Source organism: Myxocyprinus asiaticus, chromosome 21 (genome assembly GCF_019703515.2).
Source record: "Myxocyprinus asiaticus isolate MX2 ecotype Aquarium Trade chromosome 21, UBuf_Myxa_2, whole genome shotgun sequence".
Lineage (NCBI taxonomy): Eukaryota > Metazoa > Chordata > Actinopteri > Cypriniformes > Catostomidae > Myxocyprinus > Myxocyprinus asiaticus.
In genome coordinates, this window is record NC_059364.1 from 12,193,209 (window position 1) to 12,220,862 (window position 27,654).

Genomic DNA, 27,654 nt, shown 5'->3' on the forward strand with positions numbered 1-27,654 from the left:
TACTTTTCTAAAGCTGTTCATAACTCTCTAAACCCCCTTTGCGTCCCTTGTAGGAAGAAAATGTAATTGTTTTTATTAAAAATTAATTTAAACACTGCACAACGTTTAATTTACTATTATCACAAAAACTATTAAATTAATAGACACAAGGCAAAGAACACAGAGATTGGTAACAACTCATCACTTCTAGTAAAAAATCATATTTTTTTAAAGGTGGGGGTTAAAATTTAGTTGAATTGTGTAACAACATGCTTATAAATAGTTTACTATGAATTTTGTCGCCCTCTGCTGGAAAAAAAAACCCCATGAGATTCTGATGACCTTGTCCACATTCTTTAAAAATCTTTATTTTATTCTTCATTTCTAAATTTTGGTAAATTATTTTACAATTGAGAAGTTCTTAAAATTATGCTGAGTTTTCCACGGCCGTCTGACCAAGGTATGAGTTTCTCAGAGATGATAATCTGCCCAAGTGTTCTTTGTCTTCAGAACAGAGAGGCCTTGATGACGTTTTCACAGCCTTGGTAGAGTGGAGACTTGTGCTGTTTTGTTTCTCTCTCTACCATAATTTACGTCCAGGCAGATATGATGGCTCCAATAGAGACATCACAGATCTGAAGGGCATGAACTGGACTTCAGCTCGAGTGATAAATTACACTGTTATTGTGTCTTCTAGTTTTTGATCCCATTATATGGAGACAGATGTGGTCTAAAAGTAATGCTCTGTGTTCTGTTTGTTTCTCAGTTAGTTTGTTCGTGGAAGTTTTCATAAGTTATTGTGAATACAAGTTATTATCTATAATTTTATCTTCTGGTGTTTGCCTGTCTGAATGAATAAAGGATCAGATATGGTTCAGGGCACAGCTGGCATTAATGATGATGTGTGTTTATTAGAGAACAAATACAGATGCAAAGATAAAGATAAGATTTTAAACTGCTTTGGTGTCAGACAGGAACTTATCTTAAAGCTGGAGTATGTCATTTCTGCATCACTCACAACTTTATTTTCAAAACAGCTTTCTGAATACGCCCCCCGTCTGTCGTTGGTCAACAGAGAGATAGTCCCGCCCCCAACTCACGGCATTGGTTGAGGAACGTTGTTGGGGCGTGTCTAAGCGGGTCAATTAAAACAAACAGAGCAATTTTCATTGTGCCATAGAAAGAAGGGAAAATCAACCTATGAATGGCTTACTTTTAGTTGTCTCTGCATATTAAGCACAGATAGGAGAAAGTATTTTATTACAAAAAATAAAAAAGTTACATACTTCAGCTTTAATATTTGTATATTTAAATTAACTATTATTTAAATAAAGAAAGGAGTTTACTCTTCACTACATGACAATAAATGTCATGGTGTACAATGAAAAGACTGCAACCAGCAGCCTGCAAAATCTACCGTGACTGATGAAACGACATCAGTGGGCATCATATTAATCTATAAATACCCTACATAACAATTTGTGCTAGAAATATAGAAATGAAGGAAATAAAAATGTTTTGATTTTGGGGATCTGGACATAATTTCACCACATTCCCCAACCTACTATTTTATACAGATTTACCAAGAAGAATACAATACAAAGACAAAGAAGTGTCAATGTCAGACATACAAAGGACACTTAAAGGAATATTCCGGGTTCAATACAAGTTAAACTCAATCAGCAGCATTTGTGGCATAATATAGATTACCATAAAAATTTATTTTGGCTCGTCCCTCCTTTTCTTATATATATACACACACACACACACACACACACACATACACACTACCAGTCAAAAGTTTTGAAACGCATACTTATTCTTTATTATAGTTTTTTTTCCTTCACATTTTAGAATAATAGTAAAGTCATCAAAACTATGAAATAACATAAATGGAACTATGGGAATTATATTGTGACTAAACAAAATCCAAAATAAATCAAAACTGTGTTATATTTTAGCATCTTCAAAGTAGTCACCCTTTACCTAGAATTTGCAGACATGTACTCTTGACATTTTCTCAACCAGCTTTTTGAGGTATCACCCTGGGATGCATTTTAAACAGTATTGAAGGAGTTCCCATCTATGTTGGACACTTATTGGCTGCTTTTCTTTATTATTTGGTCCAAATCATCCATTTCAAAAACTTTTTTTTTTTTTTATATATAAAATTTTAGTTTTATAATGAAATAAATGAATATGGTGGCACAACTACATTTTTGTCTACAAAATTAAATTCAAGCAAACGCCTTCGGATCAAAAGATTTTTAAGATCATGAGAAACATTTCGGTCAAGTGTTTCAAAACTTTTGACCAGTAGTGTATATATAAAAATATCTGGGTTACAATGAGGCACTTACAATGGAAGTGAATGGGGCCAATCCGTAAACGTTAAAATACTCACTGTATTACACTGTAGTATAGCTTCAAGACATAAAAAATATGCATGTTGACATGATTTTAGTGTGATAAAAATCGCTTAACCTTTTCTAAGCTATAGCCAATTTTACAACTTTGTTGCTATGATGTAGTGTCAACAAACCCTACAACCTTTAAACGAATGTAAAAATGACGATTTAAACAAATTTTCAGCTCAAATAATACGAGTTTCAACAGAAGAATTAATGCAAGTGCTTTTATAAAATTATAAGCTTCACATTTATGCATTTAAACCCCTCCAAAAATTGTGTCTGAACTTGGGATATGAGTACCCTGAAACAAATATAGATCCTCTGTGTCCTCTTTTAATTATATTGTTTTCTTCATTTTCAAGGTTATTCGTAAACATAATTATGCAAAGACTGATAATTGGGGTGTTCGGAATCTGGAGTGCTAACTATGACGTAGACTTCTACCTTCTTCAAAGAACTGCAGAAAAAACAATGCAGGACAGATTTACTTACAAATGAAGGTACCTTTTATTGCAAACATTTGAGGACTTTGGCACCTGCAAGGCACAGAATACACTTGAATGTGGGGACAGAAATCAAATGGGCCTGCAAAGGAACTGGGCAAATCTTTTCATTTTCACATTCCTTTCACAGAAAGGACAAAGTCAAGCTGCAGACACAAAGGGTAAACAGTATGGAGTCCATGTATGATTGGTTGTTATCTGCACAATTTTAACTCCATAACGCAACAAAACTTTCCATCAATCATGAGGAGTGGAAAAATAAACACTTAAACAGCTTCACAACTGATCAAGATGTAGAAAACAGCTACTTAGAATTTACTACTGTGTTTCAAGGGGTGTTTTGGGGTGTAACAGAAAAATGAATGTGAAGACAGGTCAGGGCATCCATAACTGCTTTACTAGTGTTCACATATGTCACTTGACACAGAGGCCCACATGCACATGAGCTTTTAAGTGCTGTTCATCCAAAGACCTCCGAACAACCCATGTAAAGGGGGAAGAGCTTATAATACGAGGAGAGGTGGGTTTCTGACAGAACTCTGCACTGACTTATGCTGCATGATAAATTAAAAGTATCCTCAGATATGGTATGCTTCACTACATTAAGATTTTATCTTCTTTCAAACAAAGTGTATACACATACACAGACTTTCTCTTTCTTTTTTAGATGGAAGAAATGCATCTTGTTAACCTTTACATAAACGGATAGTTCACCCAGTCCTTTACTCACCCTCCTGTTGTTCCAAATCCATATGACTTCCTTTCTTCTGCAGAATACAAATAAAGATGTTCTGAAGAACGTTCAAGCTGTTCCCTTATATACAATAAAAGTGGATGGGGACTAGGGGGTCAAGCTCCAAAAGGAAAAAAAAAGCAGCATAAAAGTAGTCAATTCGACTACATTCCAAGTCTTCTGAAGCCATATGATAGCTTTGTGTGAGTAACCGACTGAAACTGAAGTCATTATTCACTGAAAATCTTGCTTGACAGAGGTGGTCACCATTCTCTTTAATTGTATGGAAAATAGCAGCTTGGATTTTTGGCTATTAAGAACTCCTTTTGTTTTCAATGGAAGAAAGAAAGTCCTATGGATTACAAAAGACATGAGGGTGAGTAAATGATTACAATTTCGGGTGAACTTTCCCTTTAAGGATTTTAATACTGTCTCCCATTAACAGCTTAATACTGACAGGCAACACACCATCAAAAATAAACAGCAGTCATTCTTTATAAAACTAAATATTAAAGAAATAACCAAGCAACTCCACACTCAAATTCCAGTTTGACAAATAAACAAAATGAACAGAGTGAAAAAAAACTGGGATGGTCCAAAGAAAGTCTATGGAAGACAAATTTATTTCCCCCTTGATCAGCTCCAGTATCGGCTGTGTGCAAAGTACATCTCTTAAATCAAGAGCAAAGCCGGCCTGAAATCCCACCAGGCGTTCATGCTACAGGGCAACACACCCCGGCACTGGACCTCCAATTATGATGCTCACATGATTCAGTTCCCACTATCCCAAAGAGCTCATTAGGTTTAGTGTTATTCTTGGAGACAAGAGTGGGGTTTCCTTGGAGATGGAGGAGGTTGGTTTAGTGGAAGTAAACAGGAGTGCACAAACTTTAGTTTGTGTGTTCTGAGAACCTGCATAGTGTATTCAAGGCACTGAGGGTTTATTAAGGACAACCAGCACCACACATACACACGCAAGCATGCATGCATGCACGCGCAAACACACACACACACAGATATACATATACACATACACACACATCTGGTTGCTTTGTTAAGGCAGCTGTTTCTAGATTTTACTCTTTTGGCATTAAAATGGTGCAGATTCTCTTGTTTGTTTTAGATTCACACACACACACACACATTAATATCCTTAAATGGTTAATTCTCCCAAAAATGTCAATATGTGATCATCATTTACTCACCCTCATTTCATTCTTGTCTTTATTGTGTGGAACACACAAGGTGAATTTTTTAAGAATATTCTGGCCACTCTTGACCATATAATGAAAGTGAATGAGGACCAGGGCTGTACAGCTCCTGTCAAGCAAAAACTCCCCATAAAATATATGTTCTGTGAAAAAAAATTTCTGAAACCATACAATAGTGAAATTTAAAGGAAGAGTTCACCCAAAAAATGCAAATTTTCTCATTTACTCACCCTAATGCCATCCCAGATGTGTATGACTTTTTTTCTGCAGAACACAAATAAATATTTTTTTTATAGAATATCTCAGCTCCGTAGGTCCATACAATGCAAGTGAATGGTGACCAAATCTTTTAAACTCAAAAAGCACATAAAGGCAGCATAAAAGTAATCCATAAAACGGCAGTAGTTTAATCCATGTCTTCTCAAGCAATTAAATCAGTTTTGGGTGAGAACATGTCAAAATATAACTCCTTTTTCACTATAAATCATGACATCAGCAGTCTCCTTGGCGATCATGATTTCAATCTCTATTACACTTCCTAGCACCATCTAGCACTCTGCACATGCGTCAAGCACTAGGAAGTGTAATCGAGCTTCAGAAGACATGAATTAAACCACTGGAATCATATGGATTGCTTTATGCTGCCTTTGTGTTTTTTGGAGCTTCAAAGTTTTGGTCACCATCCACTTGCATTGTATGGACCGACAGAGCTTAGATATTTTTCTAAAAACCTTCGTTTGTGTTCTGCAGAAGAAAGAAAGTCATAAACAAGTTGTTATTCGCTGATAATATTCCCCACCAGTGGCCAGTTAACTGCTGTGTCCGGATTGTTGAGTCAGTGAGTTGAACTCGAGAACTGTATCAGTCAGATTCATGAACAAATCATTCAGATAGGTTTTGTGAATAGGATCAATCGATTCTGACTCACTGATAAATCAGACATTGCTTCTTCTCTCATGAATGCCCCAAGGAGAGCAAGAGCATATATCAATATTTTCAGTGAATAACAACTTCAATTTTATACTTTTCCTCACAGAAAACTATTGTATGACTTCACAGGAATTGGAATATTCCAACAAGTCGTATGGATCACTATTAGGATACTTTCATGGCGAGATTTGTCAGCCCTAGTCCTCATTCACATTCATTATATGGAAGAGTAGCCTGTTTTTCTTTTTTTTATCAAAAACATATATTTTGTGTTTCCACTAAAGAAAGAAAGAAAGTCATACAGGTTTGGAAAAACATGGGAGGGAAAGGATGACATAATTTAAATTTTTAGGTGAACTATTCCTTTTAATAATAATAATGTCCTGTAATCCTTGTTTTGTTCTGGGGCTCTTTTCAGTACTCTCTGCCTCACACCACAAACTCTGGCTCTGCTTCTGTGGCCAGGAGCTCTGTGGTCAGATCATCTCTGTCCAGATCCAGAGAGAAATACTTGCTGGTTCTCTTGATGGGAAATGCGTTCTGGTTATTCCGGATACCAGCACACTGCTCTGCAAGTCCCTGGTAGCCACAGCCGACAGTGTCCCCGAGGTCTGGCTCGCAGCCGAACGTATAACTGTGCGCAGTGTCCTGGCAAAGCTCCGCCCACTCCTGGCAATTCCTCTGGAACAGGCGAACATCATCCAGTGATTGGCTGTGTCGATCTGTGGAGCTCTGGACCTTCCTGCCCATCACCGTCTAATAAAACAACAGAAAACAAAATGGTATTCAGCACATATGAAACTACCAAACTGCATTAAACACAAAATCACAGACTACACTAGCTCTCAACTAACCCTAAAATCTCAGAGCGGTTAGCTGTACACTCACATGAATTCTCAGATGAGAAACGACAATGCTGTTGGGTGTAGGGTAAGGCTGCCCTAAACAAATACTGTTAAGAGGAAATGGGGTTACCAGCACTGTTAAAAGAGATTACAGGATTACTCAACAACAGAAGATATAGCTCAGAATACAGATTTGGTGTCTTCTAGAATTTCAGATGCTCTGTTTAAATGGATAGATCACCCAAAAATGACAAATCCGTCATCATTTACTCACCCTCATGTCGTTCTAAATCTATATGACATTCCTTCTTGAGTGGATTACAAAAGTAGTTATCTAGCAGAAAGTCCAAGTGGCTCATTTCAATATAATGAAAGTGAATGGTGACTACAGCTGTCCCTAGTCCCCATCCACTATCATAGTATGGAAAAGAGCAGCTTGGACTTACTGCTAGATAACTCCTTTTGTGTTCCATGGAAGAAAAATTTGGAACAACAAGAGGGTGAGTAATGAGGACAAAATTCTTATTTCTGGATAAACTATGGCTTGAACTTACGTGGTTTAGACTACAGAGTTAATTTAACAGCTGTAATGTGTTGGAAACCATACATATGTGTAAATTTGTTTGTGCTCTGTTTGTGTATAGGTGCAGGCTGGGTGTTTGTGTATGTCACCTGGGGGAGACATTCAATGCTCTGGCCTCTCATTCGCACTACAGTCTCTGACGAGCTGGATGTGGAAGAACTGACTTCCTTCACCACTAAGCCTGAAAAGCACAGACATATAAAACATACATCAAACAACTGAGAAGGTTAATAGAACTGAACCATAAATTGCTGTGAAGGCCACACAAATCCCCAACACATAAGCAGCCTTTCCTTTAACCTGGGCAGCTCTAGCACTGCATAATTTGACTGACAAACTGACGTGGAAAGATGGTGCTGAAAGGTCACAGGGTGACTCATTCTATTTTTAATGCCGGTCTTTAGAGATTTCATGGCTGTGATCTTGAATTTATACACCTGCCAGCAAAAGGTGTGGTTGAAGAACCTGAATTCTCTAATTAAAAAGGATAATTGCTAAATTCTTTATTCTTGGCATTGTGGTGTCACCTGTATCTGGGTGAATGTTTCAAAAACATGTCTAGGTCACATTTCACCCCAAAAGTAAAAGAAACAAAGGTAATTATACACTACTGGCCACTTTATTAGGTACACTTGTACATCTACTTATTCGATTATCTAATCAGTCAATCATGTGGCAGCAGTGTAATGTATAAAATCATGGAGATATGGGTCAGGAGCTTCAGTTAATGTTCACGCAAACCATCAGTATGGGGGAAAAATGTGATCTCAGTGATTTAGACCGTGGCATGATTGTTGGTGCCAAACGGCTTGGTTTGAGTATTTCTGTAACTGCTGATCTCCTGGGATTTTCACGCACAACAGTCTCTAGAGTGTAAAGAGAATGGTGCGAAAAACATCCAGTGAGCGGCAGTTCTGTGGGTGAAAACAGCTTATTAATGACAGAGGTCAGAGGAGAATGGCCAGACTGGTCCAAGCTGACAGGAAGGTGACAGTAACCCAAATAAACACGTGTTATAACAGTGCTATGCAGAAAAGCATTTCTGAACACACAACACGTCGAACATTGAGGTGGATAGGCTACAGCAGCAGAAGGTTCCTTCCGGCTACTGTCAGCTTAGAGCAGGAAACTGAGGCTACAGTGGGCACAGGCTCACCAAAACTGGACAGTAGACGATTGGAAATACGTTATTTCTGTTGAGGTACACAAATGATAGGCCCACTGCAGCCTCAGTTTTCTGTTCTTGGCTGACAGAAGTGGAACCCAATGTGGTCTTCTGCTGTTGTAGTCCATCTGCTTCAAGGTCCGATATGTTGTGCATTCTGAGATGATATTCTGCTCATTACAGTTGTACAGAGGGGTTAGAGTTACCGTAGCCTTTCTGTGAGCTCGAACCAGTCTGGCCATTCTCCGTTGACCGCTCATCAACAATGGGTTTCCGTTTGCAGAACTGCCTCACACTGGATCTTTTTTTGTTCTTGGCACCATTCTGAGTAAATTCTAGAGACTGTTTTGTGTGAAAATCCCAGGAGATCGGCAGTTACAGAAATACTCAAACCAAGCCGTTTGGCACCAACAATCATGCCACGGTCTAAATCACTGAGATCACATTTTTCCCCATTCTGATGGTTATGTGAACATTAACTGAAGCTCCTGACCCATATCTGCATGATTTTATACATTACACTGCTGCCACAGGATTGGCTGATCAGATAATCGCATGAATAAGTAGATGTACAGGTGTACCTAATAAAGTGGCAGGTACGTGTATTTAGCATAATGAAAATAAAGGACCATTAAGAATTTTTGCAGTGGGACATTACTTTCATGACAATATAGCATGTTTCTCCCACAAATTCTCATTAACATACAGTCCATATGTTTTGAAGTTTTCTGTAACTCCCATTATACTCAAAGGTGATTCTCATTACAGTAATACAGATGGATTTACACTCACTGAACACTTTATTAGGAACACCTGTACAATCTACTTATTCATCCGATTATCTAATCAGCCAATCGTGTGGCAGCAGTGCAATGCATAAAATCATGCAGACACAGGTCAGGAGCTTCAGTTAATGTTTACATCAACCATCAGAATGGGGAAAAAATGTGATCTCAGTGATTTTGACTGTGGCATGATTGTTGGTGCCATTTGGGCTGGTATTTCTGTAACTGCTGATCTACTGGGATTTTCACGCACAATAGTCTCTAGAGTTTACTCAGAATGGTGCCAAGAACAAAAAAAGATCCAGTTAGAGGCAGTTCTGCAAACAGAAACCCATTGTTGATGAGCAGTCAACTGAGAATGGCCAGACTGGTTTGAGATGACAGAAAGGCTACGGTAACTCAGATTACCACACTGTACAATTGTAGTGGGAAAATAGCATCTCAGAATGCACAACACGTTGAACCTTGAGGCGGATCGGCTACAACAGCAGAAGACCACGTCAAGCCCTTTATTAGGACCACAGTGTTCCTAATAAAGTGCTCATTGAGTGTATATTACATTAAAAAAATATATGTAAATGTTTTTTATTTAAATGAGCAAAAATTCAAAAGCAGTACAAATACTACAATTATGGATAAATAATATAATTAAAATATCAATATTTTCTTTACAATACAGTAATGATAATTATGTTTTTTGTGTGATCTTTATTGAATAAAATAGGCTTAATTTTCTCCAAGCAAAATATAATTTTGATTTATAACTAGATTTTTGGGGTGAAATGAGAACCGGACACGTTCTTGACAGGTTTTGTGAGATTCACCCGACTGCATGCATGTAACTGTGTGGTTGCACATACCGGAGCAGCCGTTGTTGTGTGCTGACGTCAGCATGTCCTCTGTGATGTGGATACACAGCTCCTGATTGAGCTCTAAATCATCAAGATCTTCACAACTTTTTGGATCATCAACCAACATCTCAATCTCTAAAGAAACACAAACACACACAGCTACTCAGTATTGACAGCTATGGCCTCAACTACTAAATAGACCAACAGATTTGACATATACTGCAAGTACACCAGTACTGACGCTTGAGCAAGTAATGTGTTAGTACTGGTCTACATTTTTCCACTATAAATGTCATTAAGATCAAGATAAATAAGTGCAAGTAAGCTTTAATTAATACTGCTATTCAATCATATTTTATTATTAATACTGTATTAGTAAAATCATGAGAATTTGAGTTATAGTTTTCCTGGGAAGAAAGTGTATTGATCCGTGTGCGAGTGTGTGTGTGTGTCCTACCGTCTTCATCCAGGCAGTGCTCCTTGCTGCTGCTCTCGATGCCAGATGTGCGTGTGCTTGCGTGGCTTGTGTTGGAAGAGGAGTGTGTTCTCAGTGGTCGATGAGGTGCATTTGTAGGCGTTCTGAAACTGTCGGTGTCAACGCCGGATGTGTGAGAGCTGCCGTGACTTGTGCTGGAGTGTCGTGAAAATGGATTCGGTCGTGATGTGCTGCCCGCACTGCTGCCACTGGCACGTGACCGCTGATCCAAATGATCCATATCTGCCTCCAGAGCATCACTGATATATGACTCCCTGTACTGTTTCTTCTCTGAGAACACATAGTTTAATAATGCATATTTACACTCTAGGTCCTTCTTAAAGGGACAGTTCACCCAAAAATGAAAATTCTCTCATCATTTACTCACCCTCATGCCATCCCAGATTTGTATGACTTTCTTTCTTCTGCAGAACAGAAACGAAGATTTTTAGAAGAACATCTCAGCTCTGTAGGTCCATATAATGCAAATGAATGGTAACCAAAACTTTGAAGCTCCAAAAAGCACATAAAGGCCACATAAAGGTAATCCATAAAACTCCAGTGGTTTAATCCATGTCTTCTGAGGTAATCCAATCGATTTTGTGTGAGAACAGATGAAAATATAACTTCTTTGTCACTATAAATCATGACAGTTTCTTTGGTGATCATGATTTCAAGCTCAATTACACTTCCTAGCGTCATCTAGTGCTATGCACATGCATCAAGCACTAGTAAGTGTAATCAAGCTTGAAATCATGATCGTGCCTAGAGGCAGCAATGGCAAGATGTACAGTGAAAAAAAGTTACATTTGGTCTGTTCTCACCCAAAATCGATTAGATCACATCAGAAGACATTGGTTAAACCACTGGAATTACTTTTATGCTGCCTTTGTGCTTTTTGGAGCTTCAAAGTTTTGATCATTCACTTGCATTATATGGACCTACAGAGCTGAGCTATTCTTCTAAAAATCTTCATTTGTGTTCTGCAGAAGAAAGAAAGTCATACACATCTGGAATTGCATGAGGGTGAGTAAATGATGAGAGAATTTCATTATTAATTCTATAACAACACAAGTTACTGTTAAGTCACAAAACCTGTCATTCACCTGTCAAACATCTGGTGAATGGCAAATAAAATTACATAAATGTCTGAATGCTGCTTCAGTTGTTGACCTAACAAAAGGTACCACCTTTATTAGTTAACACTTTCTTCAAGATACCTTCATTTTCCTCCAGACGTCGAACCTGTTTGAGCAAAGGTTGTAGGTTCATATAGAGTCGGTGGCTGTTGCTGAGCAATTGCAGGAGGTGTCGTGAACGCAGAGGACAGCCAGTGTAGTAGATGAGCTTCCTGGCTGATGGCAAACCATCAGGAAGAATCTCAAACTTCTTCCCCTGTGGAAAGGAAACAGGTGAATGTTTCAGATTCAGGTACATTAACAGCATGCAGTGCAAGTAATACTGGAAATTAGTTATTCTATAATCCAAGCCAACATGAAATTAAACTTGGCCAGATTTAATTTCTTAATACATGTTCCTGGTCTTATTTTGAACATTTGTGAACAAATCATTAGCACATTTTATTCAACAAATTGAAGACATTTAAAATTTTTTTTAAAGTAATTGAAATGAAATTCCTTTTCGGCTGACATAACCAATTCCTCCTCCTCAAGCCCCTCTCTTCCAACTACCTGGTTTCCATGTAATGCACACTTGATATGTAATTTGCCCAATTGGATAAAAATTTAGTCCAGTCCTACATATTTTAAACATCCTTTAACACTCAGAAATACGTCAGATTTCGAAAGTAAATTGGGTTGCGATCCATGCTGTTTCATGTTGATTTTAAAAGGGAAATTCAAGTGTAAACAATTATCCTTCATATCGGGGACACCATCAAATTAATTAGCAAGAAATGTTTTCAGGTGCTTGACGCAGATTTATCAATTCAACAATAATCAAAACACACTGATCTACAGTATATCTACATACTAATACATACTGTATATATGCTGAATATTTATGGCACTAAAGAGATTTAATTAGTAAAGTACTGTAATACACACCACAAACACCAGTTTTCCCACGTTAGTCCAGGGGAAATCATACAAGAGCTGCCTGACAGTTCCCACATTCTGAACAAACAAACAATAACTGATTATATCATAGAAACACACAATATATAAAGCTCTAAAGATGAAAAGCATTATATACAATATTATGCATAACCTCACGCAGTACCTGAAAAATCTGAATTCCACGTAAAGTGAGTCCCAGAGTTAAAGAGGCCTCCAACTCTTTTTTATCCTGACAAAAAGGAAATTTCACATTATTGTCAATCTGTCTGAGCACTCATTCACATATACATACTGCAATAGTCCTTCTCTGACCTTGTAAAGACGGTAATAATGAACAGACACGTCATCCAAGAGGGCCGCTTCCTTGATGTACTTCAGCTGGGCCTCTGATGCTGTAAGGGCAAACTGCTCTTTGTGCATGTTTGGAATATGACGGAGAATATAGTCACATCCTCTCTTAGCAATCACCTAGAAAAGATAGAACAAGAATAATAATAATAAAGCAAGGGTTCTAACACATTTTTTTATTTTGTATTTCATTTCATTTGTGATTACTGGATAAGAATTTATAAAAAAATCACTTTATAAAGACTGCATTCACAAACAGGTTTCCCACTTCCTGACCAATACATTTTCATGACTTTTGCAAAGGATAAGGATTTTTATAGGAATATTCCAGCTTCAAGACAGGTTAAGCTCAATCGACAGCAATTTCAACTCTTCCCTACTTTTCTTTATATATTTAAAAAAAAAAAAAAAAAAAAATAAAAAAAATAAAATCAAGGTTACAGTCAGGCACAGGAGGAAGTAAATGGGGCCAATTTTTGGAGGGTTTAAAAGGCAGAAATGTGAAGCTTATTGTGGCAGGGCGGAGGGCGGGGCTGGGTTGTGATTCTACACACCCGGCTCCTAATCAGGCTGATTAGCCCGAGAGGGATAAGGGCCGACTGGAGACGGCAGTGTGACAGAGAGAGAGTTACGGACAGCTGTCCGACACCTACGTGTGTGTTTGTCTTTTTTGTTTAAGTTTCTTATTAAAATATTATTTATATTGTCAAGCCGGTTCTCGCCTCCTCCTTTCCATTGATGTGTTACACTGGTGCCGAAACCCAGGAAGGAGGAGGGATGCACCGTAGTAGAGTCCTCGCCACTACCATCCACCCCACGGAGCAGCCGTGGCCATCCGCCGGGGGACGGAGAAGCCCGGCCGCCTGAAAGCGGAGGAACGGCCGCTGACCGCGAGGGGAGGAGGTGCTCCAATCCGACCGCCTGGAGCGGTCAGGGCCGCTGCCGGGGCGGAGGAGACCCCTACCAGCTGCTGAAACGCGGCTGGGTCTGAGACAGCCGACCGCGAGCGGGGAGGGGCTCCTGGCCGACCGCCTGGAGCGGGAGAACCTTCCGTCCACCGAAAACGCGGCGGGGCATTCCGTCCGCCAGGGGCCGGAGGACTGCCTCCGATCCACCCGGGGAGGCGTAGCTGTTGTCCACCAGAGGGTGGAGGAGTGGCCGAGGACCAGGCTACGGCGTATCAGAGAACCGGCAAGTGAATTATTTTTTTCTCTCTCCTCTCTCTACCACTGCCGCTCTGTGTTTGCCTTTTCCCTCTCTTTTTAAATGTTTTTGTTAATTTGGCAAAATCGCCATTACAGCGTGTAGGTGCCACATTTTTTTTTGGTTTCCCTCCCCTGATCCAGGTAGACGGGGGGGGGGTTTGTACGTCATGCCGGGGGCTCCCCGGCCTGAGAGAACAGGGGAGGAATGTGGCAGGGCGGAGGGCGGGGCCGGGCCGTGATTCTACACACCCGGCTCCTAATCAGGCTGATTAGTCCAAGAGGGATAAGGGCCGACTGGAGATGGCAGTGCGACAGAGAGAGAGTTACGGACAGCTGTCCGACACCTACGTGTGTGTTTGTCTTTTTGGTTTAAGATTCTTATTAAAATATTATTTATATTGTCAAGCCGGTTCTCACCGCCTCCTTTCCATTGATGTGTTACACTTATATTTTAATAAAAGCGCTTAAAATAATTCTTCTGTTAAAACTTATGTATTATTTGAGGTGTAAAGTTGTTTACATCGTAGTTGTTTTGGTCGTTTTAGGGGTTTAGGGTTTACGCGTTAGGTCGTCATGGCAACAAAGTAAAAAAATTGGATATAACTACACAGAAAAGGTTAGTAGGTGATTTTATCACACTCAAATCATGAAAACGCATATTGTATGCATCTTGTGGCTATACTTTTGAAGAGCATTTTAGTGTTTACATATTGGCCCCATTCACTTCCATAGAGTACAACAGTCTGGTTCCGGAAGTAAAAATCCCATTAATGTATCCCATAGACTAACAGATTTGCAACAATAATTTATAAATCTATAAAGACAGACCTACCGTGAGCTACGAAGTTGTTCACTGATGGTTTATGCTTCCATTGAAGCCATCCGTTGTTTATAAATCGTCTTTAATAAAAGAAATTGTTGTTGAACAACATTACCTATGACACGGCACAAAAAGATCCACCAATCACAGAACCGCGGCCAACGAAACCCTCGAAACGTGATTCCGAGTGACCGCGTGCTCCCATGACACACTGTGAATGATGTAATCGAGTCGGTCCCCTTCACCCTTAAACTACTTATATATTTGTACATATCAGAATATTTAGCAATAAACTTAAAATATATTGTTTCTATACTTTTAAAAAACAACGTAATAGTTCTATATATTCCCATCGTTTTTTATTCAATAACATCATTTGCAATGCTTCATGGGATTGTAGTTTATTCCCTCATGAAAGATGGTAAGTACATAGCCTTGGACCTTCTGGATTTTCAAATACTTTTTTGCCTCAAAACAAAGTTTGTGATTTACCTCAGAGCTGGTTGGCTTGGTTCATGACTTTTATTAAAAGTCTATGGAAGAAATGAATGGGGAAAATACTTCCGGAACCCAGGCGGCTGGAAAAGTGGGTGGGCACTGTTGCGCTCTATTCTAAGTGCCTCACTTTTAAGAAAAGGAGGGACGAGTTGAAATTAATTTATTTGCTAATCAACATTATACAAAAAATGCTTTCGATTGAGCTTAACTTTTACTGAACCCAGAATATTCCTTTAAATATTATTTTAAAGAGACTGCACTCAAAGTGCAGTTTCTAGCCAATTAAATATAACTTGAAAAAAATATATTTACAATTTACATGACACATCACAGTGCGGTCAGGACAGTCTATAATCTGCCAGAATAGTACTTCTCAGTTAGTTCTGACCACACAACATCCAGCAGCAAAGGACATCTCACCCCAGTGTGTTTCCAGATGACAGCACAGATTCCCTTTAAGAGCTCTTAACTATTTTTAACTTCAATCTGCTACATGCACTGATGTATAGCAAGGGTCTGTTAAATGTTGCTGGAATATTCAGGGACAGCACAGCTCATAAACCATACACAGTGAGCAGCCGAGGTGCACACAAGTTTTACAAGCTTGATCAATATAATGATTAATCTGGGAGCAGTTTAATGGGAAATGCTGTGCAGACTCACCCAGGAGGGAAAGTAAGCTTCCGGCTGGAAATAGGCACCAAAGTGTTTGTTCCGTTTGAAGTTTCCCAGGTCAGCCTGCAGAGCAAATGCCGCCATCAGGAAATAGGCCTCCTCTCTTTGGATACACTGAGACTGCAGTACCTGCTTCCTCAAGTGCCAGTAGTAATAATACCGTGCCACACGATCACTAAAACAGAGACAGAAATAGATAAACACACAGTGTGTGTGTGTGTTAGAGAGAAAGAGAGCACATATTCATTTTCCTGCATCTCTGATCTCTTTACCTTGTGAATATATATGTGTGTATCTCACCTGATAAGTCTGCCATTCTCCACATAATACTGTGCTCTGAAGTGAACTATCATCGGAGGTCCAAACTGGTCAATTCCCTGCAGTTGAAACACAGACATATCCAGTTTGTGGGAAATATCTGACAAATGCTTTGGAAGAAAATCAAGCTCGGTTTGCGTGATACCTTGCTGGCCTCCCGTTTCCACTCTTTTGGACAATATTTTGACAGTTTCTGTCCCAGTTCCATGTATATGTGTTCATTGTCTAGGAGAAAAAAGCACAATTAAAACACACTGACACAAAAAACAACTCATGCATTTCGGTCATGTGAAATACATATTTTATAAACAGTTGTGCTCAAAAGTTTGCATACCCTGGCATAAATGGTGAAATTTTGGCATTAATTATGAAAATATGACTGATCATGCAAAAAAGTCTTTTATTTAAGGATAGTGATCATATGAAGCCATTTATCATCACATAGTTTTTTGGCTCCTTTTTAAATCATAATGATAACAGAAATCACCCAAATGGCCCTGATCAAAAGTTTACATACACTTGAATGTTTGGCCTTGTTACAGACACACAAGGTGATACAAACAGGTTTAAATGGCAATTAAAGTTTAATTTCCCACACCTGTGGCTTTTTAAATTGCAATTAGTGTCTGTGTATAAATAGTCAATGAGTTTGTTAGCTCTCACGTGGATGCACTGAGCAGGCTAGATACTGAGCCATGGGGAGCAGAAAAGAACTGTCAAAAGACCTGCAAGATAACAAGGTAATGGAACTTTATAAAGATGGAAAAGGATATAAATATACAGTGCATCCGGAAAGTATTCACAGCGCTTCACTTTTTCCACATTTTGTTATGTTACAGCCTTATTCCAAAATGGATTAAATTCATTATTTTCCTCAAAATTCTACAAACAATACCCCATAATGACAACGTGAAAGAAGTTTGTTTGAAATCTTTGCAAATTTATTAAAAATAAAAAAATGAAGAAAAAAATAAATAAATCACATGTATATAAGTATTCACAGCCTTTGCCATGACACTCAAAACTGAGCTCAGGTGCATCCTGTTTCCACTGATCATCCTTGAGATGTTTCTACAACTTGACTGGAGTCCACCTGTGGTAAATTCAGTTGATTGGACATGATTTGGGAAGGCACACACCTGTCTATATAAGGTCCCACAGTTAACGGTGCATGTCAGAGCACAAACCAAGCCATGAAGTCCAAGGAATTGTCTGTAGACCGCCGAGACAGGATTGTATCAAGGCACAGATCTGGGGAAGGGTAAAGAAAAATTTCTGCAGCATTGAATGTCCCAATGAGCACAGTGGCCTCCATCATCCGTAAATGGAAGAGGTTTGGAACCACCAGAACTCTTCCTAGAGCTTGCCGCCCGGCCAAACTGAGCGATCAGGGGAGAAGGGCCTTAGTCAGGGAGGTGACCAAGAACCCGATGGTCACTCTGACAGAGCTCCAGCGTTTCTCTGTGGAGAGAGGAGAACCTTCCAGAAGAACAACCATCTCTGCAGCACTCCACCAATCAGGCCTGTATGGTAGAGTGGCCAGATGGAAGCCCGCCTGGAGGACTCTCAGACCATGAGAAACAAAATTCTCTGGTCTGATGAAACAAAGATTGAACTCTTTGGCCTGAATGGCAAGCGTCATGTCTGGAGGAAACTAGGCACCGCTCATCACCTGGCCAATACCATCCCTACAGTGAAGCATGGTGGTGGCAGCATCATGCTGTGGGGATGTTTTTCAGAGGCAGGAACTGGGAGACCATTCAGGATCGAGGGAAAGATGAATGCAGCAATGTACAGAGACATCCTTGATGAAAACCTGCTCCAGAGCGCTCTGGACCTCAGACTGGGGCGAAGGTTAATCTTCCAACAGGACAACGACCCTAAGCACACAGCCAAGATAACAAAGGAGTGGCTACGGGACAACTCTGTGAATGTCCTTGAGTAGCCCAGCCAGAGCCCAGACTTGAACCTGACTGAACATCTCTGGAGAGATCTGAAAATGGCTGTGAACCGACGCTCCCCATCCAACCTGATGGAGCTTGAGAGGTCCTGCAAAGAAGAATGGGAGAAACTGCCCAAAAATAGGTGTGCTAAGCTTGTAGCATCATACTCAAAAAGACTTGAGGCTGTAATTGGTGCCAAAGGTGCTTCAACAAAGCATTGAGCAAAGGCTGTGAATACTTATGTACATGTGATTTTTTTCGTTTTTTATATTAAAAAAAATAAAAAATGTTTTTAAAGATTTCAAACAAACTTCTTTCACGTTGTCATTATGGGGTATTGTTTGTAGAATTTTGAGGAAAATAATGAATTTAATCCATTTTGGAATAAGGCTGTAACATAACAAAATGTGGAAAAAGTGAAGCACTGTGAATACTTTCCGGATGCACTGTATATCCAAAGCCTTGAAAATGCCAGTCAGTACTCCTTGAAACAACCACACCATCTTTTTCCAGAGCAGCCTGTATTTCTCCTGAGGTCACCTGTGAGTTTTCTTTGTATCCCGAACAATTCTTCTGGCAGTTGTGGCTGAAATCTTTCTTGGTCTACCTGATCTTGGCTTGGTATCAAGAGATCCCCGAATTTTCCACTTCTTAATAAGTGATTGAACAGTACTGACTGGCATTGTCAAGGCTTTAGATATCTTTTTATATCCTTTTCCATCTTTATAAAGTTCCATTACCTTGTTACACAGGTCTTTTGACAGTTCTTTTCTGCTCCCCATGGCTCAGTATCTAGCCTGCTCAGTGCATCCACATGAGAGCTAAAAAACTCATTGACTATTTATACACAGACATTAATTGCAATTTAAAAAGCCACAGGTGTGGGAAATTAAACTTTAATTGCCATTTAAACCTGTGTGTGTCACCTTGTGTGTCTGTAACAAGGCCAAACATTCAAGGGTATTGTAAACTTTTGATCAGGGCAATTTGGGTGATTTCTGTTATCATTATGATTTAAAAAGGAGCCAAAAAACTATGTGATAATAAATGGCTTCATATGATCCCTATCCTTAAATAAAAGACAGTTGTTTTTTTTTTTGCATGATCAGTCACATTTTCAAAATCAATGCCAAAATTTCACAATTTCTGCCAGGGTATGCAAACTTTTGAACACAACTGTACGTATATATTCACTGATTGTGACAGGAGGGTGTGGAGTGATACGAGAAGCAAAACTAGTAGTGCTACGTATTTAAGAAATTGGTTGCCTGGGACAACAGTCAATTATACAGTTTAACAGTCATTATAAACAAATATTTGACCGCAGAATGCCACTATTAACCAATCAGAATCAAGTGATCTAAAGAGCCATGTAAAGTAGGTTATGATGTTTTTTGATGAGGCGGTTTTAGGTCATTTTTGAGTGTGGCAGATTGTCAAAGTGTTTGTGTGTATGTCAGAGTGTCTTACTCTGAATAACACTGAGGCCGAACAGGTGACAGTCCTTCAACCTAAGCAAATCACAGACCTGCACCAACAACTCCTGACACACCGTCTTAACCTGAAAGAGAGGAACAGAGTAAATGAGAGTGCATATATTAGAGACAAAGTGAGAAGCAGGGTGTGTGTGAAATTGCATGTAATTGTTCTACTTACACTGACAATGACGTTGAGCGTTTCATCATTCGGGAGGAACACACACACACACCGGCGGTCCTGCATCATCTTGTTATTGTGGAAATTCAGTTTGCTCATGTTTGAGAGGCTGCAGCCTGTAGATTTCTGCCCCTAACTGGAGCTCCACCCCTGAGCACCTCCCACTTACGATGGGTTCAGATAACTCAGACACACACACATAAACAAACTGAATCTCATTCACAACCAACAGCTTCTAATGGATCAACATACACTCACACCAGCCTCACAGCCAGACTCTGAAAAAGAGAGAAACAAAGATAAATAAAATTAAACAATGATCAACAGACTGTACAATTATAACAATGGAAAGCATCTGGTAAATGACAAATATGCATTCAATATTTGAAGACACAACAGCAAGAAATGTCCAGGATGTCTCAAAGAGAACCTAGACAACATATCAGATACACACACTGGCAGGCTCTATGAATATTTCAATATGGTCCTTGTTATGATTCAGAATGGCATTTTATAAGATTGCACAACCATATGTTATAAGGTTTTTGGAGGAAATACAGAATACAAGAGGTTAAACTGGACATCAACTGTATGCTGTAATCAGACTCTGAAAATGCTGCATCCTGGCAGCTCATCACATTGTATATGCTGATATATTTAAAGCCCATCAGTCATAGAGACACTTCAGATTATTGTGCATTATGCATGTCCACAGTCTCATCTAAAAAGATACTAGAACCAATCTAAACTGAACATCTGAGATGGAATTACACTATGTGACCCCCATGTACTATTTAAAGCCCAATGAGGCCCCTGTGCCAAAAACACTGCCCAATCCTGGACTGCATAATAATGAATGCAGGCAGATAAACTTTTAAAAGTAAACACGAAGAGAGATCACATAATCACACATTTAGGGTGGGTACAATCACCTATAATTTTAGAGATCTTTGGGACAGAACATCTGTCTGCATGAACATGAAACACAAACAGACTGATATCTCTCTCTCTCTCTCTCTCTCTCTCTCTCTCTCTCTCTCTCTCTCTCTCTCTCTCTCTCTCTCTCTCTCTCTCTCTCTGCTTCTCTTACTTTCTGTGAAACACACAGTCATACAGAAACCACTAAACTGATAGAGAGAGAGAGAGAGAGAGAGAGAGAGAGAGAGAGAGAGAGAGAGAGAGAGAGAGAGAGAGAATAAACACTTATGTGGAATAGGAACTCCTCCTATGACTACTACTACGAAATATCCAACACACACATAAACAGAATAAATCACATTTAAAAGGAATATTACAGGTTATTTTCAACCTAACGTCATCTGTGGAATACAGTCGATTATTACAGACAACAATTTCCTCAATGTGTATAAACAAACAATAAATGCGCTTACAGTAATACATTTACAATGGAAGCTTAAATGATAAGTGGGCTGACAAGCTTTGTAGTGTTTTAAAAGCAAAATGTGAAGCTCTGATTTGCTTTGTGTTGAAGCACTTACATTTTTAATTAAAAGAATTTAAAGAAATAATCCGGGTTCAGTACAAGTTAAGCTCAATCGACAGCATTTGTGGCATAATGTTGATTACCACAAAAATACATTTTTACTTGCCCCTCCTTTTATATATATATATATATAAAACATAATCTGGGTTCCAATGAGGCACTTACAATGGGAAAATTCATACATGTTAAAATACTCACGGTTTCAAAAGTATAGCCGCAAGACATAAACAATATGCATGTTAAAGTGATTTTTGTGCGATAAAATTGCCAACTAATCTTTTCTGTGTAAATTTATAGCTAATTTTTCAACTTCGTTGCCATGACGATGTAAATGTCAACAAACCCTGTAAACAAGCTATAGAAAATTATTATTTAAACAATTTTACAGCTCAAATAATACACAAGTTTTAACAGAAGAATTAATGCAAGTCCTTTTATAAAATTATAAACTTCACATTTCTGCCTTTAAATCCTCTAAAGATTTGACCCATTCACTTCCATTGTTAGTGCCTCACTTCAACTTTGATTTTTACCTTTTTTTTAAAGAAAAGGAGGGATAGGTCGAAATTATTTTTGTGCGAATCAACATTATGCCACAAATGCTGTCGATTGAGCTCAACTTGTATTGAATAGGTTATATTCCTATAAGCAGTGGCAATTTCTCAGGGCCAGCAAAGCCTTCTCTGCTGGCGTAACATGCCTAATAAATAAATATTTTTTCATCCTTTCATTCCATTGACCTTTTTACCAATGTATTTTCAATCGCTTTCCACTCTTAATTAATCTACAAACGAATAGCAAAAAACAAAACAAAAAATTTATCCAATCAGAATTTATTCCTCGATGCTTACAAGCAAAGGGTGACAACTGTTTCACAAATTGCATGCCCGAAGCCATGCTCCTTAGCCGAAGCAGCGCGTGAATCTGAGCTCCACTCCGTCAGGCCTTCAGAATTTCAACAATGTAAGTGAATAGGCATCTAAAGTCAGATTGTCAGATTGATCAGCCAATCAGATTTATTTTATGTTCTTGGTGGGTGTGGTCTTTAGGATATGTCCCAGTCCAGGACTTCTAGCTGGCCTTGAGTGATGCAATCACGCTTTAAGTGATGTATGTAATTTGAAAGCGAAGAGCGCGAGATGCTGATGAGTTGGCTGTCATCACTGCTGGTATTGCCGTTGAGAAAGAGATCCTTATGGATTTAAAAAGATTCTGCATGATCGTGCGTTTGATTAATTAAACAGGAAAGGAGGACTGAGTTTCACTTCAAGTAAATTGGTAAGTGCTTTTTGCATTGTTATAACAACATCAGCAGTTTTCTAAGTGTAAATTAGGCTGCTTGAGCATTCAATGTCGGATCAAGTTTTGAAAAGTAACCGTGTACCCTGACGAAAAAAATTTATTGCAAGCAAAATTTAAAAATGCAAATATTATTAGAGAGCTTTTTCTTGGTATTAGACCTCCTTGGTTCTGGCTTTCGCACATGGACGCTTTTTAAAATTTCAATTGGTATTATTAGTTGACTGCCACATAATGTATGATGGGCATACGGTGTCTTATTCATTGTGAAAATGTGTTTTCTTAATGGCATGAATCGCACTGAAGGCCTAGACTTAATGCACAGGCCACGGCTGCCAATAAATGGTTAAGCTGTCTAAATCGCCCATTTGGGACTATTTTTGTCATTGGAGAAACATCTGATTTTGCATTACCAACATTGTATCCATGTCACTTACAAATCCTTTCCTTTTATTTTTGTACAGAAACCAAGCAAAAGTAACCAGTTTATTACAAAGATGGTCTGTGTAAAGTTTATGTAATGACAAGCTTGAAAAAAATATATTCTATCAAAATTATTTTCTGCAATAAACATTAGCATGCCAATGCGGTACATAGACATTAAGTTAAAAAATAACCTGGAATATTACTTCAAATGTTACTTAATTTATTGTTACTTTCTTTGTAGGGAACCTAACTTGGTGGCTTTAAAACATTTTAGATGCAAATTGCAAGCCTGCTGTTGTAGGTGGGCTGCTGCTTCGCTTAGGCTATACATACTGCTAGTACATGTTGTGTGACTATGTTTTAACAATGAACTCTTATCTCAAAAGATCAAGTAACATTTGATTCCTAATGATATGATCCTTTTAAAAAGTATCCAAAGTTAGATTTTGGAAACCATGAAAATGGAGTAGAGAGAAGATTTTGCATGAGAGTCTCAGAGCGACAGAGACGAGAGAAAAATTTGCAGCAGTCAGGAGAATTCCACCCAACATCTGCTTCTCATTCCAACAATGGAGGCCTTTGATTCTCTCACATACACACATGCACTGTTACACATACTACAGATGCATAATGTTAATACATCAGATGACAATGACGTGGATTTTGGCTTTTGATATTTTGGTAAAGAATTAACTAGGGATTGATTTTTTAAGCTTTCTAGAACCAGTACCTACACTAACAAGTAAATAGGCAACAAAGGTGCTGAAAGGGGCTCAATAACTGAACTAAAATCATTTAAATCCATGACGTGACTGGTTTTACTTACATTTTTAGTTTTTAAACAGGCAGTGCTTATTACAACAGGGTGGAAAAGCCACGGAAGAGAGGATTGTATGACTCCGCATTTGTCAGGATGCGTGACGTTATGTGTGAAATTCCTTTGTTGGAAGGATGGAGACACTTCCTGGATTATATTTTGAGACAAAAACACATCTCTATAAAAGGACACAGTCACAGTTTTATAATCAGATGCATTATTAAGGTCTATGTTACGCCTCTTATCCTACCTGCTGAAACGCCCATTTTGCCTTCAGGGATCAAATATTACCTTATCATTAAAAGAGGTCTTTTGAAGTGCTTGAACAGTCTTACATAATGTTCCACTGTTTTAACCTCTCAAAACTAAGACATCTTAAACTGATGCAGAGAGAGAAACCTTCCAACAAAGTGAAAAAAGTTGAGATATATATATATATATATATATATAAAAATAAAAATAAATACATTTAAAAAAAAAAGTTTTAGGAAGAAGCGTTGAAGAATAAGAGGTAAGGAAATCCCACTGATAGGTGGAAACTGCATGCCCAAACATGCTCTGACACAGTTGCTCTACAGTTTAGTGTGATCTTAATACCAGACACAATCCCCCTCTGAACTGTTTCTTGATGGTGCAGTAAAAGACAACTTAAAGTAGTAGCAGCTATTTTTGCCACCTGAACACATTTTTACACCTGTAATTAATTCCATGTTATAGAGTAATTTAATTAATTGAAAGACAAGGAAAGCAGGAACTTCTGGCAAAAGAAGGTTTAAAATCATACTCCAAAATAAAATTCCCAAAGAATCTAATCAAGGAAATGGCTCAAAAGAGGGATGCTCCGTTCAGGATTTTTACAGCCGATACCGATTACCTTGTCATCATTTCGGACAATACTGACCCGATACGGGTCATTTAACCTTTTATCAGGAGCTCTGTCAGAACTTGTTATATGTTAGCTTTCTGATCAGTCACTGCTAACTGAATTTCCCTGTTGGTAATACTGATTAAATACTGTAGGTTGGTTAATTGATAATCAAATAAACAAAAATATTCATTTTAAAACTGATTTTTTTAAATACGCATTTAAAACAGGTAGGCTAACAAAAACTATTCTCTATATTAAGATAGATAGCCCTATAAAGAACAAGGCTTTGTGTCAAACTGATTACCCATAGCTGTATTTGATTATTTATTCAGTCACTATTACATATCATAATTATTTTATTTTTACATTTTATTTATTTTTGGACCATACCTCATTTATTATATCATAGTATTTAAATATGCCCAGCTGAGATTGAGAGGCCGCTGCCCCAGACAATAATAAAGGCTGTTTCACAGCAGGAACCTGTTTCCCTTTGAAAAGCGTGAAATGCCACATATCATACACACGCTTTTCATATCCGCCACACCACTCACACTGCATCGTTCATAAAGACCCCATGAAGTGCCTTGATGAGCGCAGTTCGATTTGACGTATTTCCTACTGAAACAGGAAGTGGGGATGGGTCATGCGAAAGACTCATCCCATTTTTAAAAATAGCCAATGTGCTTTGGTTTACAGTCCCAAACACACATACCCCCTTTCGACGCTGCTGCACAAGTCAGAGTTATTGGGGAAACTTTACAAGCAACCTCAATACCGGCCAGCTTTTCCAAAGATCTGAGAACCAAACGACGATCTAACTGAGAACATTAATCCATAAACAGCCCAGATACGGACATAGCACATCACGGTATTTGCTAACAACTAGGCTGGAGTCGTTGTGCAAGTCCAATGCAAATAAATGAGAAACAAGTGAGTAAAAGATAAGAAATCCATGTTTTGAAATCACAATACACTAAGCATAAAAATAGGCCTGTCGCAATTATTAAATTATCGTCTGATCGCAATTATTTGATCTAACCTTGGTTATTTGAGATAACCGCGATTATTGTGCACTTTACGTTCCATTCACATTCAACAGTCCAAATAAGGGAATGAACGGCACATTTGAGTGTCACATTAAATTGAACTCAGACCATCTCAATAGGCCGAACCACTGACTGCACTAAATGCAGCTCCTAAAGAGCCCGTGAAGATTAACCACTTCTGAACCAGACCTGAAGCACTGTGATGCAAGTGCTTCAAGTAACATGTGAAAGTGAAGAGTTTTGGCTAGAAATATTTGACTATTCCATACTATAATATAATATAATTTATCTATTCAGGTTGGCTAGGTTACAACAACAGTGTAATATTTTAAAATAAGATATTTTAAGTATTTTGAAATATTTTAATATTTAAAATATTATTTTCAGTGTCCTTTATATGTTTTTAAGCCTTAAAAGGAAATTGTGTAAAAGTTAAATATGAATAAATTACTTAAGGTTTATGAAGCAGACATACACCTATGACAAAAGCATAAAATATTTTATGACAATTAGCCTAATCTTCATAATCGTGAAAGCCCTAAACCGGACAATTAATAGTCATAATTGTCATAACTGTGAGACCCCTAAACCAGACAATTAATCTGCATAATCATAATAATATGTTTGACAATTAATCGTCAGCCACACCGCATAATCGTGACAGCCCTAATAAAGAATAAAAAACACTTACTCGAGCTGTTCATCCCAAGAAACTTCCGGCTGCCAAAAATTATAAATAAACTCCAGAAACTTTCCTTGCATCTAGGGATGGGCATTTTTAGTCATTTTCTCTACTGGAGAACTTGAAGTGGTTACTCGCATGTATTTAGACGCAAATACAGTTGAAGTCAGAAGTTTATATTCACTTAGGTTGAAGTCATTAAAACTAATTTTTTAACCACTCCACAGATTTAATATTTGCAAACTATAGTTTTGGCAAGTCGTTTAAGACATCTACTTTGTGCATGACAAGTAATTTTTCCAACAACTGTTTACAGACAAATTGTTTTACTTTTAATTGACTATCACAATTCCAGTGGGTCAGAAGTTTACATACACTAAGTTAACTGTGCCTTTAAGCAGCTTGGAAAATTCCAGAAAATGATGTCCAGCCTTTAGCCAATTAGCTTCTGTCAGGAAGTGTACTGAATTGGAGGTGTACCTGTGGATGTATTTTAAGGCCTGCCTTCAAACTCAGTGCCTCTTTGCTTGACATCATGGGAAAAATCAAAAGAAGTCAGAAAAATACAAAATTGTGGACCTCACCAAGTCTGGTTCAACCTTGGGAGCAATTTCCAAATGCCTGAAGGTACCACGTTCATCTGTACAAACAATAGTATGCAAGTATAAACACCATGGGACCACGCAGCCATCATACCACTCAAGAAGGAGACACATTCTGTCTTCTAGAGATGAATGTAGTTTGGTGCAAAAAGTGCAAATCGATCCCAGAACAACAGCAAAGGACCTTGTGAAGATACTGGAGGAAACAGATAGACAAGTATCTATATCCACAGTAAAACGAGACCTATATCAACATATCCTGAAAGGCTGCTCAGCAAGGAAGAAGCCACTGCTACAAAACCACCATAAAAAAGACAGACTACAGTTTGCAAGAGCACATGGGGACAAAGATCTTACTTTTTGGAGAAATGTCCTCTGGTCTAATGAAACAAAAA

General features: G+C 38.4%; 1 protein-coding gene across 3 annotated transcripts in view; it reads right to left on the minus strand.

The window, feature by feature from the left end:
• Positions 1-4,645: 4,645 nt before the first annotated feature.
• Positions 4,646-27,654, minus strand: part of LOC127411647 (FERM domain-containing protein 6-like) — a 31,656-nt gene continuing 8,647 nt past the window's right edge. Inside the window, exons 2-15 of one of the 3 annotated variants that reach the window (XM_051647359.1) lie at positions 20,013-20,290; positions 19,827-19,917; positions 16,559-16,638; positions 16,396-16,472; positions 16,084-16,270; positions 12,862-13,017; positions 12,713-12,778; positions 12,538-12,606; positions 11,692-11,866; positions 10,454-10,762; positions 10,006-10,131; positions 7,285-7,376; positions 6,656-6,719; positions 6,314-6,523 (exon numbers count right to left, since the gene is read on the minus strand). In XM_051647359.1, the coding sequence (XP_051503319.1) occupies positions 6,465-6,523; positions 6,656-6,719; positions 7,285-7,376; positions 10,006-10,131; positions 10,454-10,762; positions 11,692-11,866; positions 12,538-12,606; positions 12,713-12,778; positions 12,862-13,017; positions 16,084-16,270; positions 16,396-16,472; positions 16,559-16,638; positions 19,827-19,917; positions 20,013-20,111 (1,650 nt within the window). In that variant the 5' untranslated portion in view covers positions 20,112-20,290 and the 3' untranslated portion in view covers positions 6,314-6,464. Of the gene's footprint in view, positions 6,524-6,655; positions 6,748-7,284; positions 7,377-10,005; positions 10,132-10,453; positions 10,763-11,691; positions 11,867-12,537; positions 12,607-12,712; positions 12,779-12,861; positions 13,018-16,083; positions 16,271-16,395; positions 16,473-16,558; positions 16,639-19,826; positions 19,918-20,012; positions 20,291-27,654 lie in introns of those variants that run through there. The other 2 variants (XM_051647358.1, XM_051647360.1) reach the window with 2 other exon arrangements.